At 33.0% G+C, this 17,160-nt stretch overlaps 2 protein-coding genes across 3 annotated transcripts; one reads left to right on the top strand and one right to left on the bottom strand.

Moving 5' to 3' along the window:
* Nucleotides 1-264: 264 nt before the first annotated feature.
* Nucleotides 265-1,708, bottom strand: LOC21389364 (LOB domain-containing protein 39). Its single transcript, XM_010088652.2, has 2 exons — nt 1,244-1,708; nt 265-1,151 (listed from the first exon to the last, which is right to left on the bottom strand). The coding sequence occupies exons 1-2, from the start codon at nt 1,425-1,427 to the stop codon at nt 622-624; spliced, it is 714 nt and encodes a 237-aa protein (XP_010086954.1). The 5' UTR covers nt 1,428-1,708; the 3' UTR covers nt 265-621.
* An 11,392-nt stretch (nt 1,709-13,100) lies between these two features.
* Nucleotides 13,101-17,082, top strand: LOC21389362 (formamidase). Of its 2 annotated transcripts, none has more exons than XM_024161899.1 (7): nt 13,101-13,505; nt 14,405-14,642; nt 14,718-14,908; nt 15,057-15,292; nt 15,845-16,088; nt 16,174-16,281; nt 16,769-17,082. In XM_024161899.1, the coding sequence occupies exons 1-7, from the start codon at nt 13,287-13,289 to the stop codon at nt 16,895-16,897; spliced, it is 1,365 nt and encodes a 454-aa protein (XP_024017667.1). In that variant the 5' UTR covers nt 13,101-13,286; the 3' UTR covers nt 16,898-17,082. The 2 variants fall into 2 exon arrangements, with proteins under 2 accessions (XP_024017667.1, XP_010086952.1); XM_010088650.2 differs by lacking the exon at nt 13,101-13,505 and adding an exon at nt 13,874-14,190.
* Nucleotides 17,083-17,160: the final 78 nt, after the last annotated feature.

Below are 17,160 nucleotides of genomic sequence, written 5' to 3'. Positions count from 1 at the left end.
ACTCGGGAGTTGAGATTCTGTTTTGACTCAGCACGCCAACACGTCTGCTATGACTCAGCGCCAACATGTTTTGCAGAGATAGGTTACGGGGAAGTACAAAATGGGTTTTTAAGCGCCAACCTCAAACCCAACTGACCAAATCCTAAATTGATTCTATCATCACCCGTTCATATATTAAAATACGAAAAAAAGTTTTAAAAAAAAAAAGATTAAAAAGAAAAAAAAAAGATAAAGCAAAAATTGAATAAGGATAATAAAGAGAGATAAGAGGAAAAATTAGATTTATTCAAATGTCACGCTAACATAACTAAAGAGTAAATACCAAAAAAGCAAAGAGGTCATAGCTCTGAAGTCTCATATTTCTCTCTTTTCTCCATAAAGACTAAGAAAGAGAGAAATCCTTTCGCCGGTAATGCTACAAAAACTCGCCGGAAAATTCTATTTCCGGAAAAGCCCTTCCCACTAGAAAGGGTTTTAAAAAAAAAAAAGTAAACAGAAAATATTACACGAGACTAATCTCCGCGCGTGAACTTCCGATTCACAAAAATTAAAATTAAAATCAAAATTAAAAAAAAAAAAGATGAGAGGTCTCTATGGCTTTGTTTTTCCCTTTTTCTCTCTCTAGAAGAACAGGTTCAGGAGCTTTTTCTCTCCTCCGTTTGCATTTCGGGGATTATCGGCCAAGCCGCTCTCGAAGCATGTGGTGGTCACGGACTCCTCGGAGATCATCGACGGCGATCCCGGCCGCCGGAGCTCGGCCTTGTTAGGGGCGGTCGGTTTCGCCGGGAAGGCGATCGGCGTCAGGCGGAGGTCGAGATCGGCGTTCTGCCGGAGCTTCTCCGGTTCGTCGGAGCGCTTCCGCTTCGGCGACGACCTCGATCGCGACGTGGAGAATCTAGAGCCGGAACTCGGATCTCGAAGCTTCCAAATGTCCGTACAGGTAACCTCAGCCTCGGAGGCCTCGTCGGACGCCGCCGTCGGGCTTCCTCCGCCGAGGAGCTCCGGCATCGGCCGTAGAGTCCCGCCGCGGAGCACCGTTTCCACCGCCGCCTGGCACACGTGCCAATTCCCCGTCCAGAGCAGCCCGACGGCTCCGTTCACCGGATTCACCGTCCTCCCACACGCTTCGAATAACAGCGATTGAAACAACGCTGAAACAAAGGGAAAAAAACACAACTCAGAAACCGGAAACAAAAACAAGAGAAACAATAAAGAAAATAAAACACATCTTCTAAAACCGTACCAGGTCTCTGAGACTCAGGAACGGCGGAGATGAAGGACATGAGGCCGGCGCGGCCGAAGAACTTGGCGACGAAGACGGTGGCATGGCCTTGGGCATCGGCGGTGTCGATCCACTGCAAGCAAGGCCGCAAAATACACGACTCGCTGCAGCCCTTTCGGAGAACTCGGCATCCATTGCAACTCATCTTTTCCTTCTCTTTCAAGTACTCACCCTTATATGAATATATAGATATACATTAATACCAAGAAGATTTCTCTCTAAAGGAGCAGATTTCTTCGGCCACAAGAAACAGAAATGAATAGAAAGTATGGAACAAACAGAGGAGGAAAAAGAAGAGATTTTTGGAAGAGACTGAAATTAAGCTGGCCAGAAATCTCAGGAGGGAGGTATATATAAAGAAGGGTAGGAGAGAGATGGGGGTGAGTTTAGGTTAAGGTTAACTAGAGTTCGGGGTTAGGTTACTTATAGAAGTAGTGGAAGTGGTGGTGGGTGGGGTGGGGGAATTAGGAAAGGAAAAGCTTTGGGAGAAGAGCATCGCCGTAAGTTATACCATCCACTAATATAAAATGAGCGCATTTTTTTTTTTTATTAATGATGGTGTTTAATATTGATTATGTCTTTAAGCATTTTTCTTCAGAGAATTGTGAGTGTTTTTCTTTGTTTGAGTTTCGTGGCTTTGTGTTGGTTTTGTGTTAAAATTTCTTTCTTTTTCTTATTTCTCAGCATTGTTACTCTTAATTATTTAGATCCATGATTTTTTTTAATAAATTACTCCTTAAACTCATTTTCTTTAACAGTTTTGATCTCTGACCATAAAATGACTAATGTTGTAATGCAATAATGAAATTGAACCGAAACTAATTACATCTTCATGACATAATAGCTTTTTAAGTTTTAGAAAAATCGATGTACAAGTGTAAATTTTTTTGGGGTTTTTAATAGTAATTTTATAATTAATTCCGTAAAACTTTTAATGTATCACTGGCGAATCATAGATTATTTTTGTTAAATTTCATAAATATGTCGCCAACTTTACGTTTAGGGACAAGCAACTGTCACAATAGGCATAATTGGGTGACTAATAATGTTAAGAGTTCAGATATGTTATTTATATTTTTTGTGTCTTATTAACTGTCTTTTATTACTTATTTATCATATTATCTAAATTTAAAATGAATTAAAATTACTTAAATAAATTATGATATATCAAAATTTAATTGAAAAGTCAACCAACCAACGAGACACGAAAATAAAATAGCCCGAAAATAAGATAGCATATATTAATTCTAATGTTAATACTTATATGGGGAATATATATATATATATATATAAATATATATATATATATATAAATATATATATATATATATATTTGTTGTGACGTGGGCAGTGTGGTTGGGTTGTATCATGTATGGGACTATTGTTGGGTTGAGGGGTGAGATTCCAAAGTCTTGGGCGCGAGCGGCTCCGTGTTTCCGCGGATGGATGTCCCTCCACCGTTGGATTCCATTTCAGAATTTCTCTCTCCCATTTATTTTTTACTTTATTTTATATTTTTCGTCTTCTTTTTGTGGATATTGATGGGCCTGCTTTCCTTCTTAACCCTTGTGCGTATGTTTGTGCAATAGTGTTTTGCTTTTTGATATTTTCAAACGTCGCAATTTGCAAAGTCCTCTTGCGTCATATGAATAATAGAATAAGATATGATTTTTTTTTGCTTCGGATTTAGGGAGGGGAAAAGAAAAAAAAAAAAAACAGAAAAGGACGGTTTTGTAAATTATTTGAGCATGGCCATGGCATGCACATGTATTGGGAGGAAAAACCATTTGTATTAGTTTAATGGTAGCGTATTAATTATATTAATACAAGTGGATGAAGGATATATTAATTTAAGGGAGTTAATCATTGATACCTGGGTGCAAGATCAGGAAACACTAGCAATGTAAGCGGGAGTTTTTTTTTTTTTTTTTTTTTTTTAAAGGAAATTAATGAAGGTTTTTCTTTTAATGAAGTTTAATTACACTCTTTTTTTTTTTTAAACATGAAGACCTTTTCCTAGGCCCCAGTCCACAGTTTCTGAAAGTATTTTCTGATTTCAACATAGCTAGAGGTAGGAGATTAAATGCTGCTGAATTCCATTATTTTGAGCTTTTAATTTTTGGAGCTAGTTTTAGGCTTCCTAAACGGGCTACATTTCCAATTTTTTTAGTTATTTGACAAAAAATAATTATGAGTCACAAAAAATACTCGAAAGTGCTGACAGCAAGCACCTTAACGAATAGAAGATAAGTCTCATACTGAAGTTCTCAGTCTTTATTAGTAAATAGTGTTCAACATTATCGATGTCATTATTCCACGACAATAGCAAGCAGCGCCTTACCATTACTAATGATGTTCGGTTGTCATCTTAATTCTCTGGTTATTTTTAAGGTTTTGAGTAGGTTACTTGTTTAAGCATGGATTTTAACGGGAAACGACACAATCGGGTATAGCATAGTATCGTCGTTCAATGCAATAGCTAGGATTAAACAAATAAGGGCAGAAGTGGAGGAGGAGTTGTACAAAGTTGTACCGACAATGAAAACATAATGGGCAGTTGAATTATTGATGTAGTTTTTCTTCTAACTTAGCAGCTAGCTAGCATGTTTAAAATATATAGATCCTTAGCTAGGCAACCCTTTTCTTAAATAATTCAACGAAAAAGAGTATCTTTTGTAACCAACAAATTATCTGAAACCACAACTTTGAATAAATATATTGGTAGATTTAAAGGGTTATCTTCTTCCATTTCCCCATGAAAAAAAAAAAAAAAAAAAAAAAACCCCAACAATCATGGGGTATGGCTTAAGAGGACCCCCCCCCAATTAAAAGCGAAAAAAAAAAAAAAAAAAAAAACTAAAATTGAAGTAGCTAATCAACTTTCAGAACATTCTTTTTTTTTTAGCTTAACTTCTCAAAGCAAACGTTTTATGAATGCTTGGTTGGACAAACTCTCCAGAAGCTTAACCATTTCCTTCACGTGAGACTAGCATTGATGTACAGAGGCTTTTCATTCTAACTTTGTCTTTACTACTTTTTTTTTTTTTTTTAATTATTGCTTTTCTCAAACCAGGACTGGCTGGCAACTAAGAAATATATGATGGAAAACTTCATCATCGCCACGTAAGTATTTGTCGCCACTATAATATCATCACATATTTAATGGAAAATATATTAATATTTGTTATTTCAATCTGGATTTATTATCTTATGTAATGCCCCAATTTAAAGCTGAAAAAAAGTCCACAATATTAAAAAATAAAAAATAAAAAAGCCATTTTTTCCCTTTGATTGACTACCCTAGATCGAATCAATGAACATAGTTTCAAGTTTCAAAGGAAAGAATTTCGACCTCATGGAAGAATCCTTTTTCGTGGAGATGAAGAAAAAATCGATGCCTACGAATTAGGGGAATAATAACATCTAATTATGAAATTTAGCCAAATAATTAATTAAGCTAGAACAAATTAAATGCTTTGGACGGTATCAAAGAAATCTCAAAGTTCATGAAGATCAAACAGCTCCCACAGCTAAATATCATAAACCAAATTATGTTTCAATTTTAAAATCTTAACTAAATTGAATTGGTTAAGAGTTGATATTATTTAAACGGAGTCTACGGCCTTCTCCAACGCACGCCAATACGGCGTGGAAGGCAGTTCCCCAACCGAACTACAATTTTTCACACCATTTTACGTGAATCAGGTGGGGTGAATAGTGGAAACACACATTTGCGTTTCCACTATTCACTCAACACCAAATTTCATATCTTTTTTTTTTTTTTTTTGCTTTTTTAAATTTACAAAAATAAAACAAAATTATATTTTTTTTCTATTGTTACTCCAATTTCTTATTTTTAACATTTTTTTTTCTTTTTTGGTACCAAAAAATGAAAAAACTTTCTTTTATGCCCCATAATATAATTACATAATTTATTATTTTCTATGACTTTGCTAAATAATAAAAGATATGTATTAGATCAATATGTGAAAAAAAAAAATTGGACATAATTGGTGAAATAGATAAATCGTAGGGAATTAATAAAAAGGAATATAAAAAGAGAGATAAAAAAGAATATAAATGAAATATTCAATTTTTGCCGTTAAAAATGGGGTAATGGGTTGTAGATGAATTTACTGTTTGAAGTGGAAGTTACACTATTTTAGTACCAAAGTTACAGCATTTGGTGTTATGGGTTGGACATGCTCTAAAGACCCAAAACCAAGATTTCTTTTTCATCTGGGTTCAAAATGATGTGCAAAACATTTTTTTTTTTTTTTTTTAAGAAAGAATGATGCATAAAATAATAACAAATATTTTTAATCATGCGTCCCACGAATAACAAAAATGACTTTGTATCATTTTATTAGAAATACAATATTAGAAGACATAACGACCCCCACCTTGTTTATGGGTTTAATCTCCGTGCCAATTTATAGCTACATGTGGGTGGCAGATTAGGGATTTAGGGGAATTACCCGGACCAACCCGCCATTCCTTATAGATAAATAAATAAAAACAGTCCGACTTCAAGGTCTGTTTAGTTCGTTGATTCAAATTTTTAATTTAAATTGATATATGATTTTATGTGAAAATTTTTTACTGTAACAAAAAAGTTAGATTTGATTATTTCTTAAAATTTATTACTGTAACAAAACTCAAATCGGTCAAATATATCTATATTTGAAGAACAAAACTTGAGGTTTGAGAATAAATCACACTCAAGAGAACCTTCTTTCTTCTCTCCCTTGGCAGCAATGCCTCTCTTGCCACTGCAAGTCTCTTCGCCCCTTGCCTCCAGTCACCACCATCACGTAGTCCGTCATAACTCGTTGCTCTGCACCGCTGCCACAGGCACACCATTGCATGTCCTATCCTCCCATTGTTGTCTTCTTACCGTGCCAAACTATCTACTCACTAGTTCCCACTTTTTTTTATGTTGTATTGACGTGTTGAATTATAACGAGGTGATAATATTCGGAAAAAAATTAAAAATATCACTCAAAATGATAAAAAAATATTATTTATATCATTTCACTAAAAAATATTTATATTGTTTATACGACTCAAGGTGTTTATATTATTTATTAGACTCTACGAATGCTTATACCTTTTTAATTTGATGCATTCAAAATCAGATTCTATTAATCAGAATACTTTACGGTAAAAAGTTCCTAACTTATATTACTAAAATATTTAAAACTCATTTGAAAGTTACATTCAAACTATAATATTTAATTCTCAAGTTTAAAATTTAAATTTTTTATTAAAAAAAATACTGAATTAATAATATAACTTTAAATATACGAAATAAACAGGTTAGTTTTATTTTTCCTACCAGAATGATACGCCACGACCACCACCAAGGCATTAACAACATGACCAATGCCCACCAAAGAACATGCAGAACGGCTAAAGGTTTTAGTAGCACGAATTGAGGAGGCTTTTATAAAAATAACTCTTTTGAAAAATTTTATTAATAAAATAATTTTTTAAAAATTTTTATTTATAAAATAACCTCATTTTATAAAAAATAAGTAAATATCTTTATTCATAAAAAATAAAAAAAAAATTATTTTACTAATTTTACTTTATTAAAAAGTCATTTTAACATATTGTCCGAATCGACAAACAAGTTGTATGCGTATAATCGGGAGCCACTGGGACCCACAAGATCATTTATCAAAGATTTTACGTTATACGGCAATCTAGCATGGGCGTGACTTGAGAAACCAAAAATATAGTGACACGTGGAGGGCCGCCCCTTTTGGAGACGTCCATGTCTAATAGTCATAGTGGACGTGGCGTCCTTATCTTATTTAGCCTGATCCTTCTCAACTTGCTGGTAAACTAAGGATAAAATAAAATAAAATAAAAAGAGATAAATACTTATTAGAGTGTATAAATATAAATTTTTATTTTTTATTTTTAATTAATATTTATTTTAATTAAATAATTATATTAATTAAACAAGTATTAATTAAACGTAATAAATAAAATTTTAGACTGATTCATAAGTTCAGTAATTTTCTAACAAAAAAATATTTTATAGACTTTTTTTTTTTAGAGATTTCTCTTATGGTCGGTGGATACTAAAAAAATAAACTACCGAAAAAATTTTGGTTTTCAACAATAACATTTATATCATAAATTTTCTGTTTTGTATTTTTTTTTATTAAATTTAACGGATAGAAATTGATTCAACCTGTAGGGCTCAGAAAGACCCGTTTCGTTTTTCAATTTAATGCAGCAAACATTTTTGGGCCACAAATATTGTACCTTTCGAAAAGGAAATTTTAAAAGAGATTGATGCTTTCCTCTGTTCCTCATCCATGGGGGAAAGTCGAGAGTCATTTTCTGAACACAAATTATGGGATATTTCCAAATTGAACGCAACTTTGGTGAATAATAAATATTGGTTATCCTCTGCGACTTTTTCCTAATCCTAATCAGATGTGACTCAAGCAGAGAATTTCCTTATAGAGGATGTGATTTTCCGCATAATCCTTAAAACTTTGTAGTTTTTGTGTTGACATGTAGTGATGAACTAGTCTAATTTCAAAAGGCCATCACCGTGTCTTTGGATCTTGAGGCTAGAGCGCGTCCCAAGTAAATGAACCCATTGACAATAGAGCATGCAGTTTAGTCCCGTTTACTTCGTTGGTTCGAGTTTAGAATTTAAGTTGAGATGTGATTTTATATGAGAATTTTTTACTGTAATAAAAAAGTTAGATGTGATTATTTGTGAGAACTTTTTACTGTAAAAAAACTTAAATTCTAAACTCGAATTAGCGAAGTGAACGGGGCCAAATCATCGAAGAAATGATAGTATCACTTTTCTTTCATTCTTTTTATTACTCTTTGTATTCATTGCTCGATACATGGACTTCACTAAAATGATATATTATTATTTAAATAGAAAATGAAATATTAATAGAGTCCACATGTTAAACAGTAAATGCAGATAGTGATAAAAAAGTGACGATAGCAGTTCTTATAGCACTTAAGAATTAAATTAATGCTTACTTGAAATGTCTTGGATGCAATTGTGACAAAAAAGTGATGATAGCATTTCTTATAACACTTAAGAATCAATTTAATGCTTACTTGAATTGTCTTGGCTGCAACTAGCAGAGCCCAAACTAGATGGTGTGTGCGCGTAAAGGTATATGTTAATAAACTTTTAACATGGTATATTTACATAAATTTTCAAAATTAAATATTCACCAGCTTGATAAGGATATATAAGCAAATTCCATGTTTATTTTACTTAAATAAAAAAATAATGCTAAAAAGGTTAAGGATATATATAAGTAAGTTCAGCTTGATATTCTCTTTTTATTTTCTTATGAATTAAAATGAGAAAAAGAATCATAAACATGGCAGGAGAAAAATGTTTGTAAATGCTTCTTAGATAGTAGTGATAATTTGGGGATTTAGTTGAAAAAGGGACAATGGCTAAATTGATAAATACAACTTTTCTAAAATACCTTTTATTAAACTATCATGTGAGGGTCATATGTCTAATTCTGTTGAGATTTAACAGTTTTTAGTAATGGAAGGGTCAAAATGGGACAAATTGGATAGTTCATGGGTGTGATTTGCAACTTTTCAAAGTTTAAAGGTCAAAATGGGACAAAATACATAATTCAAAGGGCAAAAGTGAAATTAACCCTGTATAGAAATTTGAAGGTTTAAGATCGTTGAAACATGGAATTATTGACAAATGTACATGATTAAAACCACTTAAAAACCACTTGAAAAAGAAAAAAAAATACAAAACTAAAATTATTCTTGTGATGAATTCGACTTACACGTTAACATTTTACGATGAAAATAAGTACATCGATCGGAATAAAAACTCTCTTGTACTGGGAGGTATCATTCATTCATGATGTGTTATTTATTTATTTTTTTGAAAGAACATGATGTGTTATTTATCAATCGAGAATAAGAATAAAAAATGTGATTGATTCCATCATATATACACTTTAGTAAAGTAAGAAAATACGACTCAAAATAAGTATGCTTATCCTTGTCTTTTTTTTTTTTTTTTTTTTTTTTTTTTAAAAAAAAAAAAAGCCACCAAAAAAAATTTTTTTTTTCTTTTTTTTTTTTTTTTTTTTTTTTTTTTTTTTTTTTGTTCCTTCGTTTGAACTAAAATATAATGCTCTTGTAAAATGTATGCAAAAGTTTCAACTCTTTTACCGAAAGAAGTTGATCTCAACTAAAGTTTTAACAAATGTAAATTTTAATCTGCTAAAATTTACACTATTTGATTATGCTATGATTTTAATATGATCTCACAGAAATAAATATATATTTACTAAAATATAGTTCATTTCCAGAAGGTTTTTTTTTTTTTTTTTTTTTTTTTTTTTAGAAAAGAAAAACCTTATACAATAACCTTTAATTTTTTTAAGACATGATTGGACTAATGATTTACATGCTATGTATAACAAGAAATTGTTCTCTCGTGTAGAAACCTCTATACAATCTCCTTTGTCTCGGCAAATATTAAGGTCCATTTAATTTGTTGATTCGAGTTGATATGTGACTTTATGTGAGAGCTTTTTACTGTAATAAAAGTTAAATGTGATTGTTTTAAAAAAAAATTTACTGTAATAAAATTTAAATTTTAAACTCAAATTAGTAAAATAAACGGGGCCAAAAAGAGTCGCATCCTCAATATTGAGACAGGATTCTCAGCCAAAATCATACCCAAATAGACGTACTATCATTTGTTTACAAATCAAGTCAGCACTTCATAATCTTAATGAGAGTTTTACACAAGCCCTATATGAACAACTATTAGAATTGAGACCATCCAAAGTCAAGCGAAAAAAAGCTTCAATTTCTCTATGATAATCAATAAATAAATAAACATCTCAAAAAGTCATCATGAAAAATGGTGGCAATATCCTAAAGATTCCGATTTGTGGGGTCTACTAGTAAGGCAACTTGGAATAGGTTGCAGTCAAATTCCTAGCAAATGTAAACAATTTGTAATACTTATGTTTTTAATTTCATAAGGTAAATACTTCAATAATCAATATCATTTTTATAATATGAATATATCATTTTGGCTAGGCCTATAAATTAAATTATAAAGTACAAACAACCTCCTACACTATCACTAGGAAAAAAAAATAAAATAAAATACGTTTTCGGTTCTTTAACACTTTTTTGATGAATAATTCCTTAGCATTATTTTCAAATAAATATACATATCTAATTATTATCGTGCACAGAATGAATAATGCAATGAAAACTATAAAATATTTTCAAGTTTCAACTAATAACTTTTTTATGCGTTAATTAAATTTTACTAACGCGTATGAGTATGACAACAGACCACATAAAAGCGTTTTTTTTTCTTTTTTTTTTTTAAAAAAAAATTACAAGCATTTAGTAACATTATTTTGAAAACGCCTATATGTTTTTGTTTTACCTTAGCCAACATGTAGAGTAGGTCCTATGTTATCTATATGAATGACGCCAAAATATTTTGCTAGAGTAAATGATGACAAATTTCTTTCTTATCAATGGCAATTTTTATTTTTATTTTTTTCTGAAGTCAATCATATTCATTCATGAAATAATATTCATTTATGAAATATTAGTCATATTGCTGTTGAGCACTATCATGTCCCTCTCCGTATTTCAAAACCATGACATCTCTCGATCAATATCTTCAATACTAGTCTTTTTTTTTTCTTTTTTTTTTTTTTGGTGCGTAACGCCTACTATTTTTAACGTGGACGTATAACCCTATTGCTCGACGAACAAAAGGCACCAAAATTGGTGATAATTTCGGCTGAGATAAAAGCATACAAGAATGATTCCTATAATGAGTGGCTAGAGTAAACTCTCTCACCCCCATCACTTCACAAAATAGAAAACAAAAAATAAAGGCATCGTTGAAATTGATTCTGTTTTTATTTTTTACATTTTTTAAGTAAGAAAAAATAAAAATATTTTTAAAATAACGTTTTACGCAATAAAGATAAAAAAACATCAATGAAAATGATGTTTTAGTTTAGTGTAAAGTGAGATTAGTCGTTTTTCATTTCTTGTTTTCGTTTTCTCATCTCTCGAGCCGAGAGAGGAAGAGAGACATTAATGAGTTTTTTTACACTGAAAATAATCTCTTGATAAAACTTCCAAACACATTTTTAAAAATGATTTATGTCTGAAATTAAAAACGTTTTCATTTTCATTTTCATACAAAAAATAAAATCATTTTAAAACGAGTTTCAAACACGCCCAAAACGCTTCACTTGTAGATAGAAATGATCACGCATATAAATTCATGTGATAAAATTTGGAGTCAAAATAAGACATAAATATTAGTTTATAAATCAAGTCGAAACAACCAATAATATATCCATGGAAAAACAACCAAATTAAATAGTAACACCAATTAATGTAAAACATTTAAAAATTACTCTCGAGATACCAAATACATAATCTAAAAATAGTAGGACCTCAAAATCAATTTTTGCCTAATCATAAAATTTTTGAAATTTGAACTATGAATTTCTAATGTAGTTTTTATTTTTTAAGAATTTTCTTCGCATTGATCACTCTTTGGAAGTACAAGATTACTTTTCAAATTTAGATTATTCTCACTAGTGCTCATTGAACAGATTATTACTAGTTTGTCTTTTAAATTCTAAAAACTCTCATTTTACTCTATAAATTTTATATTGTTCTCACTTAACTTCTTTTAATGTAATTTCTCTTAAAATTAGACGTAAAAAGAGGAAGTTCAATGTGGTTATATGGTTTTTATTGGTTTATTTTTAATAGAAATCCAAACAAAAAAGATCACGTAACTACGTTATTCTATATTACTATATGTTGTTAATAAAAATTATTACAAAAAGGGTTAAGTGGAAATAATTTAAAGTTTAGAGAGTAAAATGAGAGTTTTAAAAATTTAAGAGATAAATTAAAAATGACCCTAAAGTTCAGAAAGCATAAGTGATAATAATCCTTCAAACTTTAATAGTTGTAATCCAATTGAAAATACTCCACAACATAGACGTGTCAAATTCCGAAGTTCTTTATAAAAATGGCTTAATAAGAAAGTATTATTTGTAAAATAATCTTTTAAAAATGTGAATTTATAAGATAACTTTGAAATAATTTATGTGATAACTTTTTAGACCGCATAATGGAGTAATCATCCAGTATCATAATTAAAAAAAAAAAGAAGTAATGATAGTATCACTTTTTTATTATTTGTTCCATTTATCAGACTCTATTAATTAAATATATTATTATTTAAATAAAAAATAAGATAATAAAATTCACATGTTAAATAATAAACATAAAAAATAACAAAGAGAGTAATCGAATGCATTTCTCTTCCACAGAGAGAGTAATCAACTTAGCAAATCCTCGAAATGAAGGTATCATTAATTATATAAAAAAAAAATTAAAAAAAATAATCTCTGAGTCCGTCGTATAGTCTCGAGGTCCCGTTTATTTCACTGATTTAAATTTAGAATTCGAGTTTTGTTACAGTAAAAAATTATTAGAAACAGTCACATTTAATTTTTTTATTACAATAAAAAACTCTCATATAATATTATATCTCAACTCAAATTAAAAACTCAAATTAACGAACAGTTTTCAAAGTTCTACAATCCATTGCCATCAATACTAATGAGAGTGGCTAAACTTAACTAATAATCAGCAGACACTTAACGCAAAAATCCCTTGAAAATAAATTCTCCTGCTTCTGATATGACAACAACAACGACAATTGAAAAAGCAACTCTTTACTAGATCCAAATCAAAGCACTCATGATACATTCATGAACACACGACTTAAAATATCAACACTAAACTTTGTCGTGCCTGACGACCTCTCATGGCTGTCGAACGTCTCATCTGAAAACGAAATCTGGACGCTGATTGATTCCATTTCCATTTCCATGGACACTGAGAATCCTCTCCGTATTGGGAACTCACCTAGTTTTGTCTGGTCGGATCCATGGCTCAACACGGTCCGCGACTGGTCGTCCCAATCGACGTGAACAAGAAGCCTCGGGAACAGGAGCTTCCCCTCCACAACCGATGGCACCCGGAGATCCCGCCGGTCGCGGAGGTCGCCGCCGGCGAGGTCTTCAGAGTTGAAATGGTGGATTTCAGCGGCGGCGGTATTACCAAGGAATTCACCGCCCATGACATCAAACACGCCGATCCTTATATCGTGAGTTTGTTTGTCTGCAACCAAAAGAAAGATCTGATTTTGATTTTCAAGTTTTTTGAAAGTAAATTTCTTTTTTCAATGATTATTGAGAGGTTGCGTTTGTTTCTTGGTGCCGATAATCGAAATCAATGATTCAGAAACGAAGACTGTATGGTGTTATTTTATTTTTCTGGGGAAGAGTGAAGAGATTTTTATTCCTTTATGAAATCACATATTTTCATATGATATCTTCAGAAATCTCCGAAGCTTTGTCGGATCCTAATTGTTCTCTAACTAAAGTTGGTTTTGGGGACCATTTTTGTAATTTTCAAGAGAGAGAGAGAGAGAGAGAGAGAGAGAGAGTCTCATCTTTCAATTTGGTTAGCCTAATAAAAGTCTAAAGCCGTTATCTTTGTGTCTTTCTGTAGTGTCAATACTCATTTTTGACTCCATAAGTTTGATTCCCACTTGGGTTTTTACATCAATTATGGCTCCTCTGACTCCAAAAGTAGTAGTGTCCATAGACCTAAAGAGCAAGCCATGGCAGCAAAAGCAATCTCTTCACAACCGGTGGCACCCTCGGATTCCGCCGGTTGCAGAGGTCAAGACCGGTGAGCTCTTTAGAGTAGAAATGGTCGATTGGACCGGTGGTGCCATTAAGGATGACGATTCGGCTCTTGATGTTAAATTCCTAGACCTTTCCCCTGTAAGTACAGTTTTGTATCCTTTTCATAGATAATTGAGTGATAGAAAATTACCCTGTGAGAAGGTGCATTAAACTTGGAAGTTGGAACGTATACTCCTTAAGGCCAGCTTGTCAAGGATAGAAGGATCTAATTTACTTTAGTAGAAAACAAGAGTAGTTGGAATTGTATGTTTTATTCCATATGAGAATTTAGAGGCTTAAAAACTGGCTGCAGGTTCATTATCTCAGTGGGCCTATCAGAATATTGGACAAGGATGGAGCTGCAGCCAAGCCAGGGGATCTTCTGGCGGTTGAGATCTGCAACTTGGGTCCACTTCCAGGAGATGAATGGGGTTACACAGCCACATTCGATCGAGAGAATGGCGGCGGTTTTCTGACCGACCATTTTCCTTGTGCAACCAAAGCTATTTGGTATTTTGAAGGAATATATGCTTACTCTCCTCAAATACCAGGTGATTTCTCAACCTTTTTCATCCTCTGGCTATTAAACATAACACTGCTTTCTAATGGTAATTCATGCATTGCAGGAGTAAGATTTCCGGGTTTAACTCACCCGGGAATAATTGGAACAGCGCCATCAATGGAACTCCTCAATATATGGAATGACAGGGAGAGAGAGCTGGTTGAGAATGGACTCGAGTCTCTGAAACTATGTGAAGTCTTGCATCAACGACCATTGGCCAACTTACCAACAACAAAAGGTTGTGTCCTCGGAAAGGTAGGACTTAATGAACATCTTATGAAGCTAAGAAAGCAACCACAAACAAAGTTTCAGTTCATCTAATTATATCACATAAAATGGTTATGCTTCTTAGTTAATCTGTAAAAATCTGATAATCTAAAGCATTGTTATTGTGCTCGTGTAGATCAAAGAGGGCACTCCTGAATGGGAGAAGATAGCTCAGGAGGCTGCAAGGACGATACCGGGGAGAGAAAATGGTGGAAACTGCGACATAAAAAACCTTAGTAGAGGATCAAAGATATACCTTCCTGTATTTGTAGAAGGAGGAAATCTCAGTACTGGTGATATGCACTTCTCTCAGGGCGATGGTGAAGTCTCATTCTGTGGGGCAATTGAGATGAGTGGCTTTCTGGATCTCAAGTACATTTCTTATTTCTCGATCTCGTAAAGTTTCGATGGTGACTTAAGCTTTATTTTGGATTCATATTTGACATTTATCAGCATTACAATCCGTACTCGCATTTTTACATACGAATGGCAGCAAACACAAGTATTGTTTATACATTCGAATATATTGCAATATTTTATATGTTTTGACATGATAAACAAAGGGAAGGTGGGCATATGCAAAAGGTAGTTGCAAACGAGCAGGGACCGAAATACAGAATAATGACCTCTACAGGATGCAAGTTGCCAAACGTTCCTAAGAAACTCCTAAAAGTGGTTTTGAGTTCTGCCTCGGTTACGATCCTTTGAATTTGCCATTGGTTTACCATAACTCACTTCATCAGTGACTTTCTTTTACTTCAAACTACAAACTTTAGACGCCATAATTGGTCTCTCTTCATATGTGCTTCAAGTAGGAAACAAAAATGGGTCTTTACCTCTTGTGAACTATTAATTCATGGCAGCATGCTTTGAAAAGAAACTAGCCATGGTTGCAGGGTAATACTGACTCTAACGTTGTATCAGATGTGAGATTATAAGGGATGGAATGAAAGAGTATCTGACGCCAATGGGGCCAACTCCTCTTCATGTGAACCCAATATTTGAGATAGGACCTGTTGAACCAAGATTCTCAGAATGGCTGGTATTTGAGGGTATAAGTGTTGATGAGAGCGGGAGGCAGCACTATCTCGACGCAACCGTTGCTTACAAGCGTGCAGTACTTAATGCCATTGACTACCTCTCCAAATTTGGATATTCCAAAGAACAGGTCATCATTTCTCTGTTTTACAAGTGCAATTCCTCTAAGAATCACCGTATATCAGACATATAATCCATAATTGACAAAAATTCAGGTCTACCTTCTGTTATCCTGCTGCCCATGTGAAGGGAGGATTTCTGGTATAGTCGATTCCCCCAATGCTGTGGCAACTCTGGCAATTCCAACTGCAATATTTGATCAGGTAGTAGTTCTCCTCCGGCCTAGTCTCCAATAACTATGAATTTTCTGTTTATTCTACCATTCACCAACCTTATAGTATGCGAGTTCTACTTTGTTTCCGTTTCAAACTATTAACAGGTATTGCCCATTCTCACAAAAGTTTTCTGTTTTTTCTAACAACACAATGTATCCTTTGGTCTTAAAGGGGGATTAAAACTAAAAAATAAAAAAGAATGGTGAAAAGGAATGTTATTAGAAAGGCGGGTGGTCCTCATAACTACTTATTGATAAGACGAAGCAATCGGATGCTCCAGCAGGAGCGAATAGCAAAAAATAGAGGGATCAATTCATGTTTTAAGTTATCCAGAATCCAGATTAGTAGTTTTCATTTGTAGAAAGCCAGGCACACGTATGGTTTTGGATTATTTCTCCGTAGTTTCTATTTTGAAAAGTTAAAGGTTCAAAGCTGTCGACAGTTAAATTTAAGAGTTGATTATATGCATCTGCAGGATATTCGTCCAAAAGCCGGCAAAGTGCCAGTTGGACCCCGGCTAGTGAGGAAACCGGACGTCCTGAAATGTAGTTACGATGGAAATTTGCCCACAACTAAGAACCCTTGCTCTAGCTCCACAATCTGAATATCACCAAGGGCACTGAATAAACAAAGCATGTACTTCCCATTGTGTTCCATGAACTCTTAGGACTTGTGTATTTAATTCTTTGACAAAAAGTGGTGCTGATATGGTGTTGGATATCATCTTGTCTCTCGATGAGCAATTGAAAAACAGAGTACTAGTGGCAGACCATATGATTGTTATGTGGATGAAGATTTCAATATACAGAATTAGCAAACATGTAGCTCAATTGGGAAAAAAAAAAAAAATGATTAGTTAATACTAAA

Source organism: Morus notabilis, unplaced genomic scaffold, assembly GCF_000414095.1.
Source record: "Morus notabilis unplaced genomic scaffold, ASM41409v2 Scaffold833, whole genome shotgun sequence".
In the NCBI taxonomy this organism is placed as follows: Eukaryota; Viridiplantae; Streptophyta; class Magnoliopsida; order Rosales; family Moraceae; genus Morus; species Morus notabilis.
The sequence above is the reverse complement of the archived record's forward strand: the minus strand, read 5'-3'. Positions and strand labels throughout refer to the sequence as shown.

Coding starts and splice junctions, on each gene's coding strand:
- LOC21389364 (XM_010088652.2), bottom strand. CDS start 1,427: ATGAGTTGCAATGGATGCCGAGTTCTCCGAAAGGGCTGCAGCGAGTCG. Junction 1,152..1,243: donor TCCTGAGTCTCAGAGACCTG/GTACGGTTTTAG, acceptor CCTTTGTTTCAG/CGTTGTTTCAATCGCTGTTA.
- LOC21389362 (XM_024161899.1), top strand. CDS start 13,287: ATGGCTCAACACGGTCCGCGACTGGTCGTCCCAATCGACGTGAACAAG. Junction 14,643..14,717: donor TTACTCTCCTCAAATACCAG/GTGATTTCTCAA, acceptor CATGCATTGCAG/GAGTAAGATTTCCGGGTTTA. Junction 16,089..16,173: donor TTGGATATTCCAAAGAACAG/GTCATCATTTCT, acceptor ACAAAAATTCAG/GTCTACCTTCTGTTATCCTG.